The sequence below is a fragment of the Tachysurus vachellii genome, chromosome 6 (assembly GCF_030014155.1).
Source record: "Tachysurus vachellii isolate PV-2020 chromosome 6, HZAU_Pvac_v1, whole genome shotgun sequence".
Taxonomy (NCBI): Eukaryota; Metazoa; Chordata; class Actinopteri; order Siluriformes; family Bagridae; genus Tachysurus; species Tachysurus vachellii.
Genome location: NC_083465.1, coordinates 12,498,301 through 12,524,727, shown reverse-complemented (window position 1 = coordinate 12,524,727; position 26,427 = coordinate 12,498,301). Strand labels below are relative to the sequence as shown.

The window sequence follows — 26,427 nt, the reverse complement described above, 5'->3', positions numbered from 1 at the left end:
TCAGAACCAGAGGAAAAATGACTGTTTACTGTTTACAATTCATTTTGTCTGGGTTATGAATTGTGAAATGTCTTATTAGAGTCTTCTTAAAAAACATGTTCATTTAGTGGTTAGTAAAGCATTTGACCCAGCAACGGTATTGATCTTTGAAGAATCCTCCATTTATATTACAAAACCAGGATTTCTATTCTGATCCTCACAGCTCGGCCTAGCTCTTGCAGAACAGGCAACATTTATAACAAATACCTTTTGCTTTTAAGGTGCATCCCATTAGTTAATACTAATCACTTTCATGTTTTTCCTCAAAAATCAAAAGATATAAAAGCTGAAGTCATGATGTTAATGTCTCTCAGTGTTCACTTGTGCATTAAATGCAGTTAGTTGAGTCATCAGTGTAGTGAGTGGTGACATAAATAGCAGATTATCTCAATCGAAAATATCAACATATAGTGCAGTTCAGCAGTATTGCTCCAAAGCGGCCACATCCACAAATTACTGAAATTATTAGACTCCAGCCAGCAGTTTATTTAACCAATGGATCAAATCATTCCATAACCATTCATGTCCGTGTCCCGACCTTTTCCTCTGCATTTATGTGAAGCATCCTTGCTTTCACCCCACAGGCAGACTTCTGTACCTGCTGTTCCTTGCCACCTCCCATTTCACACTCCCAGTGGAACACAGTGCTATTATTATAGCAACACTCTTCCGAGGTAGATAATTCATTATGTGTTTGTGTCACTACTTTTGTTCTGTTCTTGTTTTTCATGTTCAGTGAATCCATTCTCTTCAAAATAAGAGACAATTAAAAAAAAATGTCACTAGACAGGAAAATATAAAACAAACTTTCATCAGTCAGCCTATTTTCCGTTTCAGTCTGGACGCAATATAGGCTGTAGCTGCAACAATTCCTTTCTGACATGTTAGACACTTCCTTTCTGAAGTGTTATACTGAACTTTCATCAGGTTTGCTACACAGTTGTGTGGTGTGCTTCCTCTTTTCCAGAATCCGGTTGAGCTCCTCGGTAAAAGAGTAGTACATTGGAGACGTGGTGTCTCCGTCAGTTTGTCTGAGTAACACGTAACTGTTGCCGTTCATTTTGCGTAAGACGCTGGGCAGTGTGGCTGAGAAGCCATTGGTGTAGTCTAACTCAGAGTTTGGTGGAGGTGGTGGAAGTGGTGGTGCAGGAGGAAGCTCTTTATTGGAGGAAACCTGGGCCTCTCCAGGAACAATCTGCAGTAGTCCATCTTGTGTTTTTGCTTTCCCGTTACAGTGGCTGGAGATAGTCTTCAGCTCCATGCGGTCATTCTTCTTCCTCTTTCTGTCAGCTTGAGCTGCTGCTCGGAGAGAGTACTTCCCCCGTTTGCTCTGCACACAGAAACCCACGTACAGAAGTACTACAGTCAGGACCAGACACAATCCACCAAGGATGGTGATCAGAGAGATGTACATGGCCTCCATGTTCCTCACAGACTGGAACTGTGGAGGGAGGGGATGGGGCAGCTGTGGTGATGGATTGCTGCCATTGGAGTTGGGATGGAGTGTCGAGTGAGGTGGTGGTGGAAGGTAATTGTGCACAATCAAAGTGTATAACACTATGTGCATTTGCATGCCATTCTCCAGAGCGAAGCAGCTGTAGTTGCCACTCTGCTCTAGTCTTGCCTCAATCACCAGCAAGCCGTCAGTGCCAATGCGATAGCCTGAGTTCAGCCCATAGTCCTTCAGCTGTTCTGTGTTCCTCATCCACTGTGGGGTTGCAAGATTAGAGCCGAGCTCACATTGCAGGAGCACATCGTCCCCTGCCATCACGGAGCGAACGCGTTGTTGCACCAGGTCTGAAAATGAAGCCAGGGAAATCAGTGGTTACAGTCTCATCTAAGGGTGTTAAGTACAGGTGCATTTTGAGTGTAATGGTAATAGTTTCGAGGTATATTAATTCATCATTAATTTACTGACTCCAGTGCTATTGATTTAATAAATCTATTTTATGATAAAAATCAATTACAAGTTGAAATCCACGCCTGCATAACAAGTAAAGCCAACATTGGATGTTTTGCACTAAATATTCAACTGATTCATTAATTAATTATTTTCCATTCTACAGTATACATATTTTTTTATATTTTATTCTTATATTTTCATTGTTTACTTTTATCTCATTCTTTCATTGTTGTGTTTTTCTAATAAGTGCAATGTCCATGGAGCGGACCTGACTCACATTTCACTGCTGGTTATATATGCCCTATATAATTGTGTATGTGACAAATAAAAATCTTGAATCTTGATATCAACAGCTTAAGCTATTTAATATTGTGTTATTGAAGCACTGAAGGCTTCTCCCGTTACACTGGACTGATGAGAAAATCAGTATGCATACCATCTGCTGCAGATTTCACACAGACTTCATTCCCATTAAGGATGTCTTGAGTAAGATTGGATCTGCACATAATTAAAAAAAAAAAAAACATAATTAGCTCTGGTTGAATCCACATAGAACTTCGAAGAAGTCTAAGTACATTTAAAATCCCCAACTTGTTTTAAGTGCATGGGTATATACAGTAACTACTAATAATATTGAAGACATACATGTGTAGATTGGAATGTTAAAGCATCTCAAAACAGAGACATGTCCCATGGATTCAGGAAGGCAAATTTCCCTGGGGGTGTTTTCTGAACTTACACAACCAAATGCTAGACACGTACCTGTCTGTGTGTGAGGTGATGTCCACACATTCAGCCCCATCCCAGGCACAGAAAGGATCCCGTGCTAACACGCAATCAAAGCAGGACATATATCTGTGACATGTGGACAAGGGCAGCTGCACGACACCAGAGGGTGAGCCCACATACACACTCATCTAGAGGTGAAACAACAATCAGACACAAGATAAACAAACATATCTATTGGGCTAGATCCTTCTGTTGTAGAGGGCATTTGTCTTTTTTACCAACCTGCTTCTGAGAGATGACTATACTGTTCACAGGCTGTGGTTCCTCAAACAGCTGCAGCTCTTCAATAATGTGAAGCTGACCTTTAACTTCTACTGCTCTTTGGAGCCAACCTTCATCTGCAGCATGCAAACATCCAAAATTATCAATGAAACTGAGGCACTGAATACCACACTCATATGCCATAGAATAACACACAGACCTGCTGATAAAGCCTGAAGTGACCAAGAGTATAAGCAACTAATAGTGCCTTCATATATGCAGAGTTTAGTCTGTTTGAATTAAAACCTGTTTGCCCCGTGTGAGTCATTGAGGCAGGTGAGAACACAATTACGACACTCACATCAAACCAAAACAACCAGTCTGATAGTCTAGTAAGAAAGCTGTTCGGTCCTTAATCAGCCCAAGTGCGGGAAGTAAGGCAAGCGTGGCATGTGTTTTGGGGTATGGATTACATTTTTAGTAGATGCAAGCTGCTCGACTGATTCACAAGACTCAATCTGAGCCAAAGAGCACAGCTGTAGCATTAGTGATATTTCAACTGACAAACAAAAAGAGAAAGTGTGTGCGTGTTCTCTGTGCTCAAACGATTCTGTGATTTGTGTACATTCTTCCATTTTCTTATTGCTGACCAAGGAATGAATTATTTAATAAAGGGATATGCGATACCCAAGCAAACCAAATTTTCTCTCATTCGGACTGGACAAACAGACTAATAGTTGTGAAAGCTCAAGTAAAACGCACCGGTCCCAATGAAGAGCATGTGATATGACTGGCCATCTAGAGCTGTCACTTTGTGCACCACTATTTTAGAGTAGTCCACGGTCCTTTGAAACACCAGGGGGCGTTGTCCTAGAGGAAGAACCTGTCGAGACATTAGTGGATGTCGGCGTACGAAATGCAGCACATCGTCTGGCAGGTCAGTGGACAGCTTGATGCCTTTTTTTCTGAGTTGATCTGTGATGCACTGAGGAGAAAAGATATGAAGGCATATTGTTAAGTATCGCTAAAGGGAAGTCAAAATGCAAAAACATCACACTATGCACCAATTATTGCCCCCTGGCCTGCAAACAAGAAAAACTAAAACCAGTAAAGTAAAAGACCGCATCTTGTCCCATGATGTTAGACATTGCACAATTTTAGCCTCCAGGAAAGACCCATCTATGTCGACATGTAAATGTTTAGGTTGTAACCTAACTGCCAGCAAAGGCTGACAGGTTTAAAGCACCACTTACAGACAGCAAAACTGTTTTCCCAGAGGTTTTAAGACAAGCTAAACAGCTATTGAATCTGAAAATGAAGGCACTCATTATAAATGTCTTGGCATCTTGACATGTCTTTTATTCTTGATCCTAATCTCCATGGCAATGAGCCATTATGCCTTAAGAACCTCATCACTATGGCTTTGCTTCATGCTTGCTTCTCTCTCCTCAGTCTAATTGCAACGCACTGTCCGTCCTATGTCTGTCAGGTAGGAGCACAAAGCAAGCAGGTGGAACTGGGTGGATCAAGATAAGCAGGCAAGAGTAAGAGGAGACTACAGAGCTGCAGAGTTTACCGAGCCAGGTCTTGGATCAGGCACCTTCCCTGTGTACTCAGTCAATTTGGCGCCAGCGTCCTCCTGGTTTTCCATGTAGGGCCCTTCAAAAATCTGCTGGATGTCTTTGATTGAATAGCGGCAGATGGCCGAGGCTTTGACGTTTTTCCTGTAAAACAAAAACAGTGTTTAATGCAATCTCAAAGCAACAGTAATGCAAGAGGTTCAAGCAACTAAAAACCCAAAATAAATGCTCAAAATGTGACTGAGTAAATTCATGCTTATGTTATATCATTATTTGAATGTTTCTAGGCAACAGAGGGTAGAAAGCTAAAAAAAAATAATGCCTCAAATCAAAGTTTTGAATCAGTTAGTGCAGGTCTGATTTTTTACAGTTTGTAGTGGGTGGGCCTGCTTCAGCAGCTCGAGAGGCTCTCTTCCTCTGAGCCTTGGCTGATCTCTTTGTTTCTCAAGGTCTTGGCATGTTGGCACAGAGGCTCCAAGAGCCCACAGTGTAACCATAGCAACATAAAAATAGATTACAGATGTATTAAAAAAAAAAAAAAAAAAAGACAGACGTCAAAAAGATATAAAGGAAGGTAGAGGGACGGGGGCGAGAGAGTGAGACACAGACAGAGACAAAACTCATCAAGAGCTGCAGTACATTCGTCTGACAAGAGGGTAGAAAAGGGACGGGGACAGAGTGAGCATATATTACTGAGCATATATTAGTGACTGAAGAAAAGAGAAGAGAGGGGAACATGAGATGAGGAGTAGAAAATAGGAAGAGAAGTTAGAAGGAAGATAAGCCAAAAAAAAGGAATAAGCGGTACAAGGATTATTTGCGAGTGCTTGCACACCAGAACATGAACATGGCTTTCAGCTTTATATCAGTTACAGCTTTTCGAGTAAACCAAAATCTACTCTGCTAGGATTGATTGCAATGTGATAGCCATGTTGTTTTCATGCGTCTTATCATTTGGACAAATTGAACTTATGTTTGAGCAAACACAGTTAATTGGACCAATAAGCAACTTCTTACAGCTTAAACAAGTGAACAATTCACTGTAGACTTTATTTTATGAGATACCTGTTTTTCCATTTCAAATTCACGTATTACCGGTCAGTGGCCAACTTGGGTCAAGTTCCACAGGTTACTAGAGTGTGCTTACATGGCCAGGTTTCATGACAATAGCTCAATGTTAACCCTCTTACAAACTGGCCAATGGCAGTCCGTTTTTTTTTTCTTCACCAGATCAACACAAACATTGCATAATCAATGAAGCATGCATGCAAACACTATCTAGTCAAGTTCTTAGCATGTGGCCACCAAAAACAATTCGACCTGAACTTGAAGGTCACAACAAGCGGTTCATTATAGTGCAGTTTTCAAAGTAATCTCTCCTCACTTGTTTCACCTTTCTGAGTCAGCAAACACGAAGGGTTTCTCAGTTCAGTCATCTGTCCCTCATTTATTCATCAGCTTGCAGTCCACATGTCAAATCTCACACCAGCCTGCCAGCTCATCAAAACTTCTCTTCACTTACATAACAAAAGGATAGCCTGAGCACAAGCAAAAGCAATGCTTTCTTCCACAATATATGGAAAAAACCTATTTAATACCTCAATACCTTATTTATTTTATACCTTAGTTATAGTTTTATTTGATTTAATACTAGTCTTTTTCTGTTGTTAAACCAAGACAGAGAGGAGCAGAGCTTCAGAATTCTCCATGAAACATCCTCAAATCTATTCAGAGTGACAGATCTGCTTATGAAAAAAAGATAACAGACCTCAGGCAGCCAAAATCCTGTCAGCCATTCTTCCTGGGATTTTGCTGCAGGAGTGAGCTTCTGAGAGATTGAGTACAGACACATCAAGCATGAGGTGCATGGCCAAATGGACATATGCACTCATGAACAGACTGGTACCTTAGTACACTCAAAAATGTTCACTAGTCACTGGAATAATCTTTGGTGGTGGCTGTCAATGCCTTCGTTCAGGTGCCCGTCTACCTGGGCAAACTCAGGAACAGAATTTTTCCATATTTCTTATATAACCGCTGAAATGAGTCATGTGTGATCTACACACAAACCTCAGCTGCCTGCCTGATTCAATCAAGATTTGAAAAGGTTAGGTTCTTGTTTTTAATGGAAAATCAATCAATCAATCAATCAATCAAACCTTTAACGAATCAAACAATGAGGACCACAAAAGAAATCAAACTCTACAGACTTCTTGTTCTTACCATTCCAGGCCAAAGATGCCATATAGCATAGTGTCCTCAGTCCTGGGGCCCTCCAGCACAAACATGCTGCGTAAAACATTGAAATGGAACTCGTAGTCGGGGAGCGAGCAGACCAGCCGAGCCTTCAGGAAGGACGTCCACTTCTTTTGTAGGGTCAGGAGACCACCTCTGTCGCTCTGCATGAGAAGAGAATAGAGAATGGAGGAAAAAAATCTAATAGAATGCACGTATTACTGAATTTTACAGGTTTAAAAAGTCTTAGCCGCCTACATCCTATTAAATAATATGAATATGGACAATTAAAAGATGCAATTCAGCCTACAGCTGGCATAGAAAACCAAAGTATCTGGAGGAAACCAGATATAATATAGGGGTAGAGCATGTAAATGGCACACACATGGTGGAGGAAGGGTTATTATTATTACTAATATTTCTATTATTGGAAACTAAGCTGGAGGTCAAATGCATAATACACTTAAGTCAAGCATAAATGACCTATTTGCTCTTGGCAGGATCACTATTCTGCTGCAATTGTAATCATGGGAAATTAGAACAGGTTTAACTTGGTGAGAAAAGATATTTGACATGCTGTGGGTTGGATTTAGCAAATTTCATTTACACTCTGATCCCCCAGAGGAACACAGCTCTTATTGGACACTACACCAAATGCCTCTGCATGCAGTTTTCTCCCAGCTGGGCACCTCCCCTGAGCCAGTGTGTTTAAACAGGCCCTGCACACTAAGCTATACTGAAATACACTAGACCAAATGCCAAAGAAACTTTAGTATAAACTGGCAAAATTTTTGAGACAATGTATCTGCAGTAATCATTAGTTGAACCTTTCTGAATCAGCACTGAAATAAGATTCTTTTCTAAAAATGGCTAGTCTTCCACCTCACAAATGTACACTCCAAGTTTTTTTGAAACATTTTTTAATGCAGATAAATGTTTAATGCTGGAAAAAAAAATGGTAATCATTCATCGAAAATAATAATACACCCATATCCTCATTAGGGATTAATGAAGAGAATATTAAAAACATTTCAGAAACACATTTTTCAGATGCATGTGTAATTAGATAGTTAATAGACTCGTTTTCGGCTTGTGAAGAACCTTAGTTAGTCTGTGTGTGCAGTGTATTTTGCTGCTAGCATGAAGATAATGAAGGATAATCTTCTCATTAAAGTGATCCTGCTGTGTAGACTAGCAAAGAGAGATCACGAGTCTGCCCACAGTCAACACAGTTCAATATACATTACACACTACTGCAAAACTGCAAGACTCAATACATTTCATTTTAAAGACGTATATAGGAGTAAATTAATTGTAATTCATAGATCAGATTCGCAGCCCGCTACTAACAGCGCTAAACAAGCTTATATCAATGCAATCTCAACGTCAGTGTATCCTCTCACTAAGCCTTCCATGAATGTTAGATGAGCTTCGAATTCATTTAATGTCCATTGCAGTGATGTAACCTATCAGGCTGATGGGATATGTAGTTCAGTGTAGACTCAGCATTGCAAGTGGAGTAAATAACTGAGCACAAGTGCATTCTGTCCTTGAACACAGTGCCAAATGTCTAATGAGAACCGGGGCAGAACATTCAGCCTGAGTAAACAAAGTTCTGCTTTACTAAGCTTCCCCTGAGTGGGGAACATCTACTAGCTTACGTCAGACTGATTGCTGAGGATTGGAGAGCAACTGAGTGATGGATGAATACATTTTTATTAAGAAAGAACTGCAAAGCTGAGAATCACTGAGTGAGAGCAATGAGCTTACTGTAATCTGAGACTGCCACTTTGAGCAGAGTGTGTAGGGGAAAAGCAGCATGGGAGAGAAAGTCTTGGCAACTACACCAACTGCACTGATGTGAAAACTCTATTAAGGATCGCGTTAAGCTGCAAAGAAAAGGGAACTAAAAAGGTTTCAGCTTTCTGCTGTGAAAAAATATGGTTTTCACACACACACACACACACACACACACACACACACACACACACACACACACACACAATTCTTATGAGGACAATCCATTAATATTTTTAAAGATTAATGCTAATTATTAATGGTAAATAATAAATAATTCTATACATATAATTAAATCTTACTTTAAATGATTAACATCCCCCCACTCTAAACACACACACACACACACAGCCAAGGGTGACAGCCTTTATAATCCAGTAGGTCAGCTGACTATCTAATATCCTGTATCCTATACACTAAAATATAATAGAAAAATAATAAACTCAGATTTACAGATTTTTGCATGATAAACACTGGTTATACATATATAGGTCATACAGGATTTGAACTCTATTCACAGCTCTTGTTCTCTTTCCTGTAGTCACTCTATAATACACTCCACTGCACCACATTTCTACACAAATGCCTCCTCTGTGGGCGTCTGAAGGCTTTACACAGATCATACGTTCTTTGGTTTTAAATGAAGTGCTGCCAATTCATGCCAAGAAAACGAAGGGGCAAATCTCAAATATGGATGAAATTAAATTATTGATAGTGCTGATACAGAGAGAGAGAGAGAGAGAGAGAGACAGAGAGACAGAGACAGAGAGAGAGAGACAGAGAGAGAGAGAGAGAGAGAGACAGAGAGAGAGAGACAGAGACAGAGACAGAGACAGAGAGAGAGAGAGAGAGAGAGAGAGAGAGAGAGAGAGAGAGAGAGAGACAGAGACAGAGAGAGAGAGAGACAGAGACAGAGAGAGTACCAATTTTCTAAGCAAAATGAAAACAGAATTCTGGGGCCTCATTTATCAAAGGCATATTTTTGTGTGCAAACCGTACACGTTATTATGCACTGAATGGGATTTATAAAGTTTTGCTAATTCAGGAGGATGTGCATATAGTCCTGACCATGCATACTGTATGTAAGAACTCTAGGGGAAGAAGTTTAAAATCAGGTAAAACAACTATGTAGAGCTACAACAGCGATTTCATCATAACTGAATTATTAATTACTATTTTCAGTGTATTTTCAGCTACTATTTTCAACGCAAGCAGCAACTCTGCTTTTAAAAAGGAAGTTGTTTACGATATATGGATATTAGATTGTGTTTCTTTATCTGAAGGAGTCACATCAAATTTCAACGTGTGGGATTTATCAATGGCACAAGCTGTGCATATACACAGCATATGAGATAAACACCAGTGAACACTTTGCTTAAATAATAGTTGTTCCCCAAAGGTTTCATTTATCAAACATGGTAATAACTGACTGCATTAAATGTATCGAATCCAATATATGTGTAACCAAACGACCGTTTTTAAATCTGATTTCACACCAGTATGAAATAAGCAGCTGGCCACAGATTACAAATGTGTGCTCAGATCAGGAATGGCTTGGGTTGTACCTTACACACACGGGCCACTCGGGCCACCCTGCTGTAGCCGGAGTACAGACTGTGCTCCTGACTCTTCTCCGTGAAGAAGAAATAGATCTTATCATCATCTCCGACAGAGCTATTCACACTCTCCTTCATCAGCGCTGACTGGACAAAATCAGCCTCTGCACAGAGCAAAAACATTTCTATGTTAATACGATGTGTGTTCAGTGGGGAGAAAATGACCTTAATCCCCACTGGAGAAACATATGGAAAACATCACTAGACTAATCCACAGAAAGCTATTAAATTGAAAAAGTATCAATCTATAAATACGCTGATATTAACCGAGGAGCAGATGTTTTTTCCATATGCTGTAATGCATTCACTGACCATAAAGCCAGCGAGTGGGGGCTTCCTCTGTTCTCAGCGTGGGGTTTGGAGAGTTCCTACGAATGTCTGGAGAGCTCCAGAACTCGTACTGGGAAGCCGTGTACATTTGACCATCTGAGAAAAAGAACAGGATTGTGATTATGTGCGAAAGGTTTATGACCATAAATGATGCAACAAAAAAGGATGCTTTCACCTGAAGTTATATACTTGTATGTAGTTACAAGCATGTTATTACATAGTTATATAGTGTTTACCAGTAATACGTTTGTCCATAAAAATCAACCTGAAACTATTGCCCTGTGTTCACACTAGCAAGTAAAGTCAATGGTGTTGCACCAGGTTTCCCTCTTGTTGCTGTAAAAATGACAGCAGCCCACGTGTATGTAACATGTATATAATAATTACTGTGTAATTTCTACATACCTCCATGTGACTTTTGTTTAAAATGCATTTCAATATTTAAGTAAAAGCCACAAAAATATTTGTTTATTTTTTCATTTCCAAATACTGTTGATTTTGAACCTATTCCAGATAGATGGTGAAGTACAGAAGATTAAGCAAAGATTCTGCACTACAGCTTCTTTATAACAAACAATCTTTTTCACAAGCAGTTTTTCTACTAATAATTAAACTTAATTATGTCCTTGTTGCTGTAGTTGCAGCTCCATCTTCAAGACCTGCACAGGCAATATGTGGTTGTCTCGTATTAGTCTGAACGCAGGGTTACGACAAGTCTTTACAGCGTAAACGACTGCTGCTGATTATTTCATTACCAATAAGCAGGCCTGTGTAGCCTTTAGCAGGGTCATAAGGGCACTTTTCTCGACCCTCCTCGAACACAGAAGACAATTTAAACTCCCTACAATCCTGCAAAAACACAGGAAAAAAAACAGACAGACATCTATAAAGCTATAAAGACAAACATTGTAAGCATCAAAATAAACATGAAACTCATGTGTGGACTCACAGCATTTTACATATTGTACTCACAATATATGCACACTGCGGGCTAAAGGCATGAGTTCCACAAGTATATAAGTGGGTGCTGTTAAATCTCTGCAGGAATCGGATGTGGTTAAAACATTCAGTCTGTAAGAGAAGAAATGTTTCAGTAAATTAGAACAGGATAAAAAGGAAACAATCTAGATGTGTAAGGATGGTATTAACCTTGTTGTCTTTGCCTTTTTTCAGACAGAGCTGCTTCTGGTCTTCAGGTGCATCCCAGTCAATCTGTATGAGGAATAGATCGGCATGATATGTTAATAGGCAAATGTCTTTCATTTACCTTGCGACATCTACATTCACCATACATTTAAAAAAGGACATCTGAATGAAAAAACAAATGCAATCTCTGTGTATTTGACCATGGCATTGTGCCATGGTCAAATGTGCTATGGCATTGCTTGTGCCATATTAGGCTTGGTTTTTCTTTTAAACAAACAAACAAAAACATCCAGCAATAGTGGGCATTCTGTGTGTGAGAACACACGGGTGATGGCCTGGCTGGTTTGAGCAAAACGGAAAGCTACAGTAACTCTACTAACCATGCTTGAACACTGAGTCCAGGTGTTCCTAATAAAGTGCATGCTGTCTTTATAACAAATTTTCTATTCTGGCAGCAAAAAATCTAAAAAGCTGTCTTTTCACTAGACACTAAAAAAAAAATCTGTGACATGCCAGTGGAGTACTCACTGTGTGACTGGAGCTGGAGATATTGGAGGCCTGCAAGGCATACAACGCTCCTCTAGCTCCTACATACAGCAAACCTGACTCGTCCTCTAGCAGCAGGGTACTGTAGTTCACAGCAGAGCCACTGAAACGTCTGCACTTCCACAACTCTGATGGGGACACAACACACACACAGGTCATAGAAAAGCCTCAGACTGGTAGAATTTCAAGTTGATGTACAGCATCAAAGACTTTCCACAAAAAGTGGGTACCTGCAAGGAAACTATTAAAGGAGCAAACAATCAAATCACAAGTCCAGCGGATGTATGGCAAATTATGCAAACATTAACATTCCATCAATGCCCATGTACACAAAGCAAAATTGATCGATTACAAAAAAAGATGCATTTTTACAGCTTATGGCTATGCACAATGAGAGCAGCTGCATTTCCTTTGTCACAACTGAATGATTTGTCTTATTGGTCATCATTTGTATTGGATAGCTTTCCTTACTTTACATATAGTTTAAAGTTATTAACATAAAATGACTAAGTTGCTGTCCGAGTGAGAGCCAAAAACACTTCTATAGCTCACTCTGGATATTGGTCTCTAATGCTGTAAACAGCATGAAAACGGATGGAATAAACACTGTACATTAAACAGTACATTTCATATCTTAATATACATCTTAAAGGTTTTCCCAAATACCAAATTTCTTGTGCAAAACACTCATACCTTTTAACGCTTTACCAATAAACTAATTCGTATCCAGCTTGATGAATGAGGACCAGTGTGGGTAAAACAGTTAAGCTTTATTATTCTATATAAAAAACATTTGTGGCATGAAACAGTGGAACAATGATGGAACAATGATGGAACAGTGATGGCATGCTTATGTGGTACTGTTTTTATAGCGATGCTGTATGACAAACACACTCTACAAATTTTGTTTCTCCTCTGTGGGTGTCTCTGGAAGGACGGGCCTAAGAAGATCGTATGTTGTTTTAGGAATGCTTTAGCAATTAACTGGAGGCACACAGATGTCAGACGTCAAGCAAAGCCAGAGAGTGACAGAGTGGAGTATGTTTCAGAGAGAGGGAGAAAGAGAGAGAGTGACAGAGACAGAGAGATAGAGATTTTTTTGAGAGAGAGACAGAAAGAAAAAGAGAAAGACAGACAGAGAGAGAGAGAGAGAGAGAGAGAGAGAGAGAGAGAGAGAATCACTGCACTCTGCTGACGCTGCTCTCTATTTACCTATGAATCACTAGACAAAAACACATTAATCATGTTTTTCTCTCTGAGTAAGACAGTTTTATTGTTATCCCTCAAGCATGGTGTGTGTGTGTTTGCTCTCCACTGGCATCCCACAAGGCTCAGTACTTGGTCCTCTTCTTTTCTCCCTGTATACTCACTCTCTTGGAGAAGTTATTTCCTCACATGGGTTCTCTTACCACTGCTATGCTGATGATACACAACTTATCTTCTCTTTCCCACCCGCAGATGCCACAGCTTCTGACCGGATCTCAGCATGTCTGGCAGAAATTTCATCATGGATGACTGCTGAGTTAAAGCTCAGTTAAAGCTTAATCCTAGCAAAACTGAGCTGCTCTTCATCCCAGGTGATTCATCCCCAGGTCATGATCTTGCTATATCCTTGCACAACGATCTGATCTCCCCTTCAGCCACAGCTCGCAACCTTGGGGTAACCATGGACAATCAACTGTCCTTTTCCTCTCATGTTGCTAATGTGACTCGCTCATGTCTGTTTCTTCTCTACAACATTAGAAGGATTCGGCCATTTCTGTCCACACAGGCTGCTCAGGTACTTGTTCAGTCTCTTGTCATTTCTAGACTGGATTACTGCAATGCACTGCTGGCAGGTCTACCTATGAACGCAATCCGTCCTCTGCAAATTATCCAAAATGCAGCTGCCCGGCTTGTTTTCAACCTGCCAAAGTTCTCGCATACCACCCCGCTGCTGCGATCCCTCCACTGGCTTCCGGTAGCTGCACGCATCAGATTCAAAACACTGATGCTGGCCTACAAAGCCAAAAATGGACCAGCTCCCTCTTACCTCAAAGCCTCCATCACTCCTCGCACTGCACCCCGCACCCTCCGATCTACCAGCACTGCTCGACTGGTTCCACCATCTCTCAGGGTAAGAGGCAAGTATACTACAAGACTCTTCTCTGTTCTGGCACCAAGGTGGTGGAATGAACTTCCCCTAGGGGTCCGGACAGCTGAGTCACTGGATATTTTCAAGCGGCGGTTGAAGACCTACTTATTCAGGAAACACTTCAACTAGCACTTCTTTCCTTAATTCTTTCGCATTTAAAAAAAACAAAAAAAAAAAAAAAACACACACTTTTTCATTGTAACTTTGAACAAATGTTTTAAACTCATGGTATCTTAAGTATGTAACTTAGTGAGCCAGCATTAATGTATTCAATGTTAGAGATTTAAGCACTTATGTACGTCGCTCTGGATAAGGGCGTCTGCCAAATGCTGTAAATGTAAATGTAAATGTAAATGTACCTTATCTACAAAAAAAACTTGGCCAAACATTTAAACGACTGAAGAATACATCAGGTTTACAAAATACCTTGTTTTTACAAATATCCAGCCTTGGAATCCTTCAAAACACCTCCTGCCCCCCAAAACACACACGCATGCACGCACGCACGCACGCACGCGCACACACCCACACACACACACACACACATGCACGCACGCACGCACACATCCTTCACTTGGGCAAAACACCTCAGAAAAGTGAGTCAGCAAAACAATCGCCAACCAGCCTTCAAGAATTAAAGTTCACCACTATCACATCACAGCACATGGCCAGGAACTGGAGGTTGGATGAGTCTCCGTTAGTTCCCTCAACACCATACAGTGCATTATTTGTGGTGCAGACATTCTGTAATCTTGTCCACATTCTGTGGACAAATACTACTCCCAGGATAGACCACTACATTTTTACCTATAGCGTACCATAAATCCAGGGCACAAGCAATGCACACTACTTAGTAGCACACTACATAGCGATTTTCTTGTAGCTCACATTTATGAAGGATGGACACAGGCAAGTGTGTGTGTGTGCACAAATGAGCATTAACGCATCTTTCTTTCGTGGTTTCAGTTCATTGGTAATTTGTAACCTCCACATTGTTTATGTAAAGACGGGTCATGAGTTCGCTCGCTAGCAAATGCCTGGATTCAGTCCCTCACTGCTGCCTTATATAGTGCTCTGTACTGAACAGTTTAGGGCGTCAGACAATGATCTGTATGCATCTGTCTAGTGCTCAAAATTTTTTATTTGTAGCTGTATAAACATAACATTCGGAAAACACTATATTAAAAAGAAAATGCAGTGTCTGGGTTCCATCTCTAACTTTGTTTCACAAGTGATAAGTACGAAACTGCTCACACAGATTTTATGCATGTTTGTACATGCCCACAGTATTTTCTAACACATTTAGCTCGCAATCTATTATAATTTGTTTAACCAGTAGACAAACAAACTAACAGCATACTCTAAAGCACCATCCCCTGACCAGACCCCAACAATAATCATGTCCTCCAGCTCGTATTCACTCTTTTACAGTCTCTAGTCTTACCCAGATACCCTGTAAATCTTTCAGGCATGTTTTCTCCCCAAAATAAATAAAGCAGTTCCTTTTCATATCCGTATTTAATCTGTATAAAGTATCAGTATTTGTTTGCATACTTAGAACAGTCTGTAGTTAATAGTAACAGACACAGGACTGACTGTATAGTATAGTAATGTAAGTATTGCTTATTTCCCTTTTCTCCGTGTAACAGACATGTCTTGGTAAGCTGCAATCAGAGGAAAACATACTGTAAGTTATGTAAAATGGCAGACCGTAGCCTTACAGTGTCAGTAATGAGAGAACCCATTTCTTTAAGACCTGAAGCAGAGTAATCCAACTGTGAGCTCTATCCTTCTAGGGGCTCTCTCTCTCTCTCTCTCTCTCTCTCTCTCTCTCATGTTTGTGTGTCTGTGTATGTATGTAAAGTATTACAAGTACTAAAGTTTCCAGTCATGCAGTTTATTTGGAATATCCTTTAGTAATAATTCAAGCTAAACTGGGTTGTACTATAAGCTTTAAAATGTACATACTCCCATATACCTCAGCTCCTTACATTCCTGCAGCCACACAACAAGCCCACACATGTGGACAGATCTTATATTAGTGTACTACACAGACAGCTATGTCACATGCACTCTGCCTAGACCTGGATTCAGCAAAGTCATCAAACAATCTGTGCTTTAATCTGATACAGTCGATCTTCCAAGCCGAGGTTTTCCAAACCGGACTCTGATTATAAGAGTACGATATCCCCACCCTGAAGAGGGCAAGGCAAAGCAAGCAATGAGTACAAACAAGCAAGGAGAAAGAACCTACTGTACAGTACACCCAATTCAACAAAACAACATCATCATCTACTACTACTACATCTACTACAACACACACAGATAGACACACACACACACACACACACAAAGACCAGGCAAGTCTATTCTCAGACCTGGTTCTGAACATCTGCCTTTCAGTCACCTTAGTGAAGAACTTATGACTCACATTCACAGCAGAGGTGTGAGAGAAAGCGCAGCAAGCCCACAATACAATTCAATTTCTTCAGCAGCTCTGAATAAAGAATGCTATTTCACAATCCATTTAGGCCAAAAGTAACACAAGAACGATAACCAGGGGAAACTTCCTCCTTTTTTATTCTGACAAGTAGCTTCCTCATCCAAAATATGGGGTTTAATGACACCCATGCAAAAGTCCATGAGCAAAGACATTTATTTCCTGTGACATTTGGATGACTGTGCTAAATCACAGTGCAGGATTCAGCATGGAGTCAGAGGTACACGCTGGCTCTGGCACACACATGAGCATTATACATACACACACAAAAAAAGAGCTGTGGGACTGAAGCTGCCACAGTGCGAGCGTTACAACATTGTTACACAGCATAACATTTTATTAAGATTTCAAGATCCTGTGACAAGCGATCACATTCTCTGTTGCCTTTCCATACACACACACACTGTCATGGTCTTGCCAGATTAATTCCAGCGAGGGATCATAAGATCAGTGAGCCGACAGCTGCATGTTAATGTGTGTACTTGTAGGATAGAAAGAGAGATATTGAAGTAAAACAAAAGCAAATGCTGACCTAACCTGATCACAATATTAATCAGCAACAGAGAGACGGAGACAGAGAGAGAGACAGAAAGATAGCAGTGTGTGTGTGTCGCCACGAAGGAATGTTTTCTGAGTAAACATCTTTGAAGGTCTCATGAGGACCCGATCAGGGCAGAACACAAGGCTCACTGTGACATTTTCTTTTCCATCATGCAGAAACTGGAGTTTGAGGAATTACCGAGTGCTCGTCAGATTGTATACACACTGTGCTAAACCATGTATTTAGTTGGCATGTTAGTTAGTATGACTATCCCCTGAGCTTGCCAGATGAAGTCTTGCCTATTCAGCCTTGCATAACAATTAACTTTAACCACAAATGGTGCTGCTCAGACCTGCCTATTAATTACTACACCCAGAACAAAGTATCTTCCCACGATGACTCACTAGTAGCAAAATCTTTGTGTAAAGGATTGAAGGATTCTGCTGAAATAACCAGCAAGACATAACAGTAAACAGCCTGAATTTACTCTCACATTAATAAGTGTCACTCCCTCCCACATGACTCTGTTAGCCCTCAATATCAAAAGCACCCAAACAGATTATCTGGCTACAGAAGGAGAAATCTACTTTTTCTTCTTAAACACAGTCTTGTCATCTGTTTTAATGAGCCATCATTTGGTCACTTTTCAGAATCAGAATCAGGTTTATTGGCCAAGTGTGTTGACACACACAAGGAATTTGGTTCCAGCTGTTTGTGACTCTCAAAAGTACAGACATAAATAACACTGTACTATACAAGACGAGATAATGCAGATGTGATACAATATAGACATGAGTGTGAGTATTAAATATGAATACAGAATATATGACTGATCAGTTATGTACATAAAGTGTGAGAAGTGCATGGTAGTGCAAATAACAGTATTGTGCAATATGCAGCAGCAGTAGTGTGTGTAACGTATACGGATGATGTGATGACTGACAGTTCTGATGGTGCAGTACTTATAGATATGAAGCACACCTGTAGATGTGAAGATATTGTTCTCAAACTGCAGTAGAAGGTGTTGAGGTTGTCAGCCAGGTCTTTGTTTTAGTTGCTTTTAACCACTGAAAATCACCGTAAACCTTCAACGTGGTCCTTTGCTGGTTTCATGTATATGAAATTACTACAGTGGTATGATTATGGTAATTCTGCAAGATTGGTGTGTATACACACACACACAATCATGTGTGTATGTGTGTATGTGTGTAGGTTTACTATGCGGAGGAGAGCTAAGTGATGATGACATCCATCTCCGGCTGCTTTGCCAGTTTTGTTCCAGCTAAAGTAATTACACATAAGAGAAACCCACACAGATGGCCTTGGGAACCCACACAAATGACCTTTCCATCTTAAATGTGTTGTCTCTCACTCTCTCTTTTTTTTTTTTAAACAAATAGATTTATCCTTTCTTTATTCTCTGCTCTATCCCCTTATCCTATATACCATTCTTCATGTTATTGGTATAAAAGTGTTCAAAATACAAGTCTGACAAAGGATTCAAATTAGTCACAGTTAAAGGGCATAGCAACTTCATGCTTAGCACATTTGCCTTGCACCTCTTGGATTTCACAGAATCTCCAATGTGCTCATTACATTAAACAATGTCCTTTAAAGCACACAGAGTGACTAAATAAAATTATTAAATGGGTGAAGAGGAAGAGAGAGAGAGAGAGAGAGAGAGAGAGAGAGAGCGAGAGAGGGAGGGAGAGAGAGATAGAGAGTGTGTGTGTGAGAGAAAGAGAGTCCTGTGTGTCATCTGATAGTTTTCTATACTGAATAAGTTGCTAAGAAACTCAACGAACAGATTTTTCTAAGTTAGTGGCTGATATAAAAAGACCAGATACGTGCATCAGGAGAAGGTAAGAGAGTTGAGGGGGAAAAAATGGTAGTATGTGGGTGGACAGAAGATGAATGATGGTGACATAGGATTACATGCACATACTTGCATAACACGAGTACACGCATCAATTGCGTCAGCAATAGCGTCACTCATTTCTAGCAGTTTTTTTTTTTTTAAATGCAGTTTCATTGCCTGATGCTAAGCCTTCTGGTCATCAAAACAATAGGTCATCCTTGAGCATGTCAGAAATAGAAGTGTGCTTGTCCCATGTACAGAGTTAAAGCTGTGCACTGGGATCTTTCTGCTCAGAGGAATGCTCTATCCCTGTGAACTGTTGCTTCAGGGCTGATTGTGGCCTGGGAAGTTAAACAAACTTGGGACTTTTGACATCCATGCTTGCTTAACTCCAAGTAGGAGATAAAAGGAGAGTCTGAGGTGCTTCGAGTGACTGCAATATTTGCACATGGACTATAGAGCACAGTCAACCTGACAGCCTGGATCTGTAACTAGAAAAGATGACGTTCCTCAACATCTGAGAAACAGCAGCCAATCTTGAGCATCTAGTGCACTCATCTGAGCATAAACCTGGATGAAAAGATTTGAAAGGGTGCCCTGGTGGGCCTCCCATATCTCAGAGGAAGCATGCAGATAGGAATTTGCAGTGAAAGAGAATATTCTAGAGCTACTAGTTGATACTTTGACAAAATTGAGGTGACACTAAATTGAAAGGCAATGGTATAACAGCCAACATTTCTCTACATCCATCCCACGATCCAATTCTACCACCTTTCCTAAATCTGGTCATAATAGACCTTGGAGCCTATCCCCAGGGTCTCGACAGGTAAAGCACAGCCGGGACAAGGTCCTACTCTATGGCAGGGCCCAATCTCACACAAACACACACACACACAGAACAATGTTAAGTAGATTATCAGCCTACGACGCAAGTCTTTGGACTAGAGGAGGAAACAGGATAACCTGGAAGACCGCCCTAGTGCACAAGGAAAACATGCAAATGCTATACAAACAGGTCAGAGGGAGAAATCAATCCCCCAACCCCGGAGGTGCCAAACCCTCCAAATCCATTCCTTTGTGTTTGCCTCTCATGTTTCTTGCATTACTGCTACAAGTAAACCATGACTGACTTGTGACTGACAATGTTCCTATGGCATTCTTACATGTTTATTTGATTTGTCCGGGGTGTAGATGTAAGTGTGACATTAGTGGATGTTAGTGTCTCGTACCATTGTAAGGGATCGTAGTTCTAGGAGTGACATCCAGGTCTAGAGGAGGTGTGAATGGATATGCCTTGAGTATAGACACGGCACACAGCAGCTGCAGACATGACAGCCATGCCACGTTGTTCCTCATCCTTATCGGCACTCGTTACGCTCAAGGGAGGTAAACACCTCAAATCCACAAGCTCCACAATCTCGCACCAAGTCTTGTCTCCACAACAATTTCCCACCAATCCTAGCTACCTCGTCATCCTTCAGGACACTTGATCTAAAAAAAACCAAGACAAAAACAAAAAGGTTAGTGGAGGCAGAAAAATACAAAAGTTTTTCTGAGGCTGCAGGAGAAACAGATCTGTGGAAAAAAAAAAAAAAACATCACAGTGAAGCTAAATCACCTAATGAAATTGTTAAACACAAATTCTTAGAAAGAAATGCTGCAACATCGCAGATTGTTGTGCTCCGTCTGATGTATTATACGATTTTAATTCGTATAATGGATGGTTCAATGATGACAGATAATCAGAGTGTACTCATTCTGAATAACTTCTGACCCTGATAATCAGCCCAACTTCTTCTGCACATTCCATGTAAAGTTCTTTCTACACATCTACTTCCATGACATGCCTCAGTTAAATACATCCATCATCTGATGAATGATTTTTTTCCCCCCAATATTACCACAGATTTTCTGCAGATTTGAGTTTTGGGCCAAGTCACATTCAACCAAAGACATCTTCAATTCATGTGTGCGGAACATCATTATAGCCCACAGAGAAAGTTAATTTAGAAAAGTTAGAAAGTTAAGTTAATTAAAAAAAAAACCTCAGCAAGATTGATTGAATGCTGGAACCTCAGCCAGTGACTCGGTGATGTGTTGTGGTTACAAACTGTCCTGCAATATTTAGTGACCATCAGCCATTTCTCTTGATATGGAACCAATAAGTGAAACTGGTTAGAATCGTCAGCAACATCTAAAGTCATTTGCGTCACTATTGGAAATGCCAAAATTATGATTACCACACAAATGTTTTTATTATGCAGCTCTTAAAGGAAAACATTTTATATCTCTTTTTAAAATAATAGAATATTTAGTATTTTTACTAGTATTTTTAGAAGTTCCATTACCAAAGAACAAATTGATTTCATTCCTCAAGCAGCCAGTGGCTACACTAATAAATGATTACATCTACAAAAATAGCCTGAGTGCTAAAATGTCTGTATTATTGAAAATGTTGCCGCTACTTTCTCGACCGCATCGATTAATTTCACACCTGCAGCTAGAATCCAAGGCTGCGTCCCAAATCACACAATATCTAAATCTTTGTTTAAGTATAAATAAACAGTAATATAGTCAAGTATAATAATAAGCTTGTGCTTTACAAGTATTCACATGTTAGGAGGAAAAAACCAGCACTGTGACTAGAACAGCTAATGAGTATTAGAAAAAAGAGCAAAACTCAATACGAGCTTGATTTGTCCACAGCTGGGTAGCTGTTACTGTGACTAACTGATTAAACAGCAGTGTCCAAGCATCAACAAACTGTCGCATTGATCTTGTCATCTATTCAGCAAATAAAAGACCACAAGTTGTTTTTATATTGTAGTATCAGACTCCTTCTCCGAGTCCCATTTGTCTTGTATTCATTCTCAAGTGAGCCCATACACTCTCTCAGCTGATTGGATGAGGCTCCTGCCAAACACCATGTCGTCAGACTTCTTCCGCGTTCGAAGTTAAGGCATGATTATGTATGACGCATGCAGGTAAATTTTGTGCACCTTCCAATGCTGCACCCATGACACAGCTCTGACTGCGAGTTGCTTTTCCGGATTGTCAGTACGATTCGCAGCAGCTTAAAAACATCCTAATAATGGAAAGGAGGTGTTTTAAACCCCAGATTAATTCATCATAGTTGATGAACAAAAAAAAAACACATGGAATTTAGCTTTTAAAGAGGTACTAGAAGCATGTTTATCAATGCTTAATGGTTACTAAAGAATACACAAATTCTGTGAAGCACACACACACACACACACACACGATGTGATTTAGAGGGACAGTTGTTCTATGCTCCCACTGTTCCCTTCACCTCTCTTCCCAGCATTTTTATACACTCTGTCCTTCCCTTCTATAAACACTCCAGAACACTCCCTCTCTGTCTAAGATAAACACACGCTTGTTCCCATTAAACAAGCTTACGCACCAGATGAGAGCTGTTTTCTTTTCCATCCTAACCTCTATCGCTCCCTAAGAGGCCATGCACCCAGTTCCCTCTAAATCCCTCGTTCTCCCGAAATCCCACTAAATACAAGCATCTGTGCCTCTCTCTCACACACACACACCTGCTGCATTACTGGATTCAGCAACACACAACGCTGAACAGTTACGCTGGTTCAGCTTCGGCTGCTGTGCGTCTCCATGACTACCGCTGGGCTGTCACAGCTGGTTGTGAGTGTGGTATACAGGTGCGGTGTAACCAGCTTTTAATAACAAGCTGTTGCGCAAGCAAAACAGGATGTGACAGGAGCCCAGGAATTTCTAGAACAATCACAACCACTGCCAAAATAACATCTAATCCCTTACTAGAAAGAGCAAAAGCAGTGGAACCGCAGGAACGTGCGTGTCTGCTGCAGACAAACAACTGGGCAGTCGTGACAGCAATTAACTTATACCACTGTGCAAACATTTGTACCTCTTTCCATCTTATTCCAGGATTTCCAAATGCTGTGCTTGACCACCAGGGAAGATCTCGTACAAAGCTGATGGTGAGCCTATAGGCATTATGACATTTGTACTGAAGAACATATTATAAAGAATGATATGTTTCTAAAAAACTTTCATACAAGTTCACAATAGCTGTTAGCTTCAAAATGATTAGTGAAATGCCAGGAGCCAATGGGAATAGGTTGAGAAAAATGTACTGTTGGAGGATAGGTACCTCAGATCTGCAAAACCATCGTACAGCAGCTGACAAAATGAATAGATTGTAAGGTATGTAGTGCAAATAATAAATAATTATGTTGCAAATAATAAATACAAAATTACGTATGTCTAATTTTACTGTCTTTGCAAACAGAGTGTCCAAAAGGTAAAGGCACAGTCATGTAACATGTTTAAATAGAATTATAAGGCTTTCATGTAACATCATTTTTATATCATTCAATTGGTACATTTCAAACAAGCTCCTGGTTCAGAGCACAACAAATTGTTTTTTCTCTCTTTTTGTTTTTCCTTCCATGATTTAGACATTTTTGTTATAAACCACTAGCTGTAAAAGGTTTGACTGACAGATTTTAGTTCACCAGATTAGGGCATTTCTATTGGTCCATTAATAATGAAATTTTCACAGAATATAAAACGCACTTTGCATTTTCATGTTTTGAAGCTTTGATGAAACTACTGTAAGATTTCTACAGTTAGATGTTTACTCACACCTCATAGTCCTGAGACAATATATCCACAGATCATATCTCGTTGTCTGCCGTGTAAAAGAGGTTTCAAACTGGCTTTCCTACAAACTGGGTGAATAAGCCATTGCAATATTTTGCGGTTACAATATGTCTATAGAAAACATTATAGAAGTCAGTCCTGAAATACTAAACACAGCACAGCACGTGTCTCTCGCACGCCACACTCTCGAACAATCCTAAAGGCAGATAAAGGAGATAAACAGGGTGGAGGAGGAAAAAGAAATTCAGTTGTCAGTATTGCCCACATTCAGTTTCATGCCCACAGCTATGAATGCTCAGCACGTGCCCAGAAAGAGGGCAAAAGAGAACAATATGAAAAACTCAACTCCTCTAATGCTTCTAATGTCACATTTCAGATTGTACAGAAGGATACATCAATCTTTCTAAATATGAGAACTTGAAAACCTGAGAGCCTGCAAACCTGAGAATACTCCACAGCATTCCACCCTGGGATCATTTCAGCTAGTCATAAAAAAAATAAAAAAAATAAAAATACCAGCTTATTACATTGTCATCACCACCTGGAGCTGCATTAATGAACATTTTATAAAAGTCTCACTAATACTCCAGGATAATCATGGAGAAAAAAAATTTGCAAAGCATGAACCTGAATCTGAACACCAGTGGCATCTGTTAGCAGCTCAGCTGGTACTAGAACCCAAACGTATGTTTAACCAGCTGTCTGTCGCACTGAATACATCCATCCACACATCAAAAATGTTAGTCCGCCATCAGCTCATATTAACCGCAGCCGCCCTTCAGCTTCAGTCGGTACACCATCATGTTCATCATGTTGAATAGAAGCAGTAGAATAGTAACCTACATTTCATTAATCAAACATATTCAACAATGCCAACATGCTACTTTTTAGAACCTGATGTCTATTGTAGCATGTCATAGTTACATTCTGATACACTGATGGATCATTAAATGTTCTCCCTGAAGCTATATTGCCAAAAAAAAAAAAAACCCTCTGAATCAGCTATGGTGAATAATATGATGGCTGACATTATTAACAATGGTAGCTTTGACATGTTAAAACTATAACGTTACTGATTAATAAAGCCTTTCTTCACAAGTTAGCATTATGTTGTAATGAAAGCTCTACGTGTCTGACAGAATCTTTTCTTGCACTTAAAAATGCCTGACTGAAAATAAGCCAGTGTGTTTGCTTGTCTTGATACTAAATGATCCACGCTTATTTATTGACTCGAGGAGCCTGGGAAGCCTTGTGCTTTTCCCATAAAGGATAGAGAAAGGGACTCTGGTGAGCTATAAATGGAAATAGTGCAGACAAAGAGGTCACATTAGCAAAAAAGAAATAAATATATAAATAAATAAGAATGATGTCTTTCTGTTTCTCTCTATGGTGCTCTCATAGGCTAAAATAATTACTCCCCAAACATACAGCTCTATTTTCATACAATTTAATTATCTATTAATTAAATTTTGCCCATTTTGGCACATTATGTAGTCAAATAAAGCTGCCTGTGTTTTTTTTAAAGAAGAAAATAAAATAGAGAATGCAACTAGTGGTGAATTGGCATGATTGTTCTGTGCGGTTTAAAAAAGGATGACAGATTGGTTGCTTTATGGAGTTAATAAGCTTCAGATGACAATCTTCTATTTTGAGTAACATTTGCATAACGCGAGACAGCAGGGCTGCATCACATCGCTTGTAGAGCATGTTGAGTTTAACAAGTCTGGATGCATGAAGGTCTGTTTAGTCAGAGAAAACCAGAACCTGCTAAATTTATCTTCTAAGTTTGGTGTGAAGCTCAACCCTACACCAGGAAAAGGTTGCAGTGCTGCTGGATATGAGAGCTAATGTTTTCCATAAAGTACCTACATAAAATTACATAAGTAAAAACCTAAATTGTGTTGACAGTCAGAATATAGAATCACCTGAACAACCTTTGTTAAATATTTTCCAGTGTAAATTCAACTAAATTGTCATCTCGCTAAAAAAAAACAACAAAACAAGAAAAAAAAAACCTTCCACGCTTTCCATCAATGTTATTACAGGGATTATTACAGGGATCTCCTACTGTTATGCAGTAAGTACATTTACCACCTCTTAGTGAACTAGGTGTGCTAGAACAAAGAAAACAAACTGTGTATCTGCTCCTGGGTTTGGGAACAAGTCCTCTATCACTCACCAGCACAGGCTGTCTGATCTGCACATGCCTTATCTGCCATAAATGCACTGTTCTCACAACACACTGACCATCAGTCAACACGTCAGCTTTCAATGGCATATCTTAAACAGTCATTCAAAAATGGCAAAAAATAAAAGAAAGAGATGACTAATGTATTCTGGGAAACTGATAAATGTTGCTAGTTTAGTTTTGTACAAGTTAAAGACTTTGTATCAAGGCCAGCACAATGGCACAGCAGGTAAGTTGCTGCCTAACGGCTCCGGGGTCCGAGATTTAGTCCTGAGCTCGAGTTACTGCCTGTGTGGAGTATCATGTTCTCTCTGTGTCAGTGTGGATTTCCTGTGGGTCCTCTGATTTCCACC

General features: G+C 40.0%; 1 protein-coding gene across 2 annotated transcripts in view; it reads right to left on the bottom strand.

Moving 5' to 3' along the window:
- sema4ga (sema domain, immunoglobulin domain (Ig), transmembrane domain (TM) and short cytoplasmic domain, (semaphorin) 4Ga) overlaps positions 1-26,427 on the bottom strand; it is a 27,999-nt gene continuing 1,572 nt past the window's right edge. For both annotated transcript variants that reach the window (XM_060872298.1, XM_060872297.1), the window contains 14 exons: positions 20,445-20,706; positions 12,165-12,310; positions 11,640-11,702; positions 11,463-11,561; positions 11,246-11,339; positions 10,473-10,586; positions 10,110-10,264; positions 6,736-6,911; positions 4,509-4,656; positions 3,695-3,917; positions 2,954-3,069; positions 2,705-2,859; positions 2,379-2,440; positions 1-1,836 (listed from right to left, as the gene is read on the bottom strand). In XM_060872298.1, the coding sequence (XP_060728281.1) occupies positions 947-1,836; positions 2,379-2,440; positions 2,705-2,859; positions 2,954-3,069; positions 3,695-3,917; positions 4,509-4,656; positions 6,736-6,911; positions 10,110-10,264; positions 10,473-10,586; positions 11,246-11,339; positions 11,463-11,561; positions 11,640-11,702; positions 12,165-12,310; positions 20,445-20,571 (2,568 nt within the window). In that variant the 5' untranslated portion in view covers positions 20,572-20,706 and the 3' untranslated portion in view covers positions 1-946. The remainder of the gene's footprint in view (positions 1,837-2,378; positions 2,441-2,704; positions 2,860-2,953; positions 3,070-3,694; positions 3,918-4,508; positions 4,657-6,735; positions 6,912-10,109; positions 10,265-10,472; positions 10,587-11,245; positions 11,340-11,462; positions 11,562-11,639; positions 11,703-12,164; positions 12,311-20,444; positions 20,707-26,427) is intronic.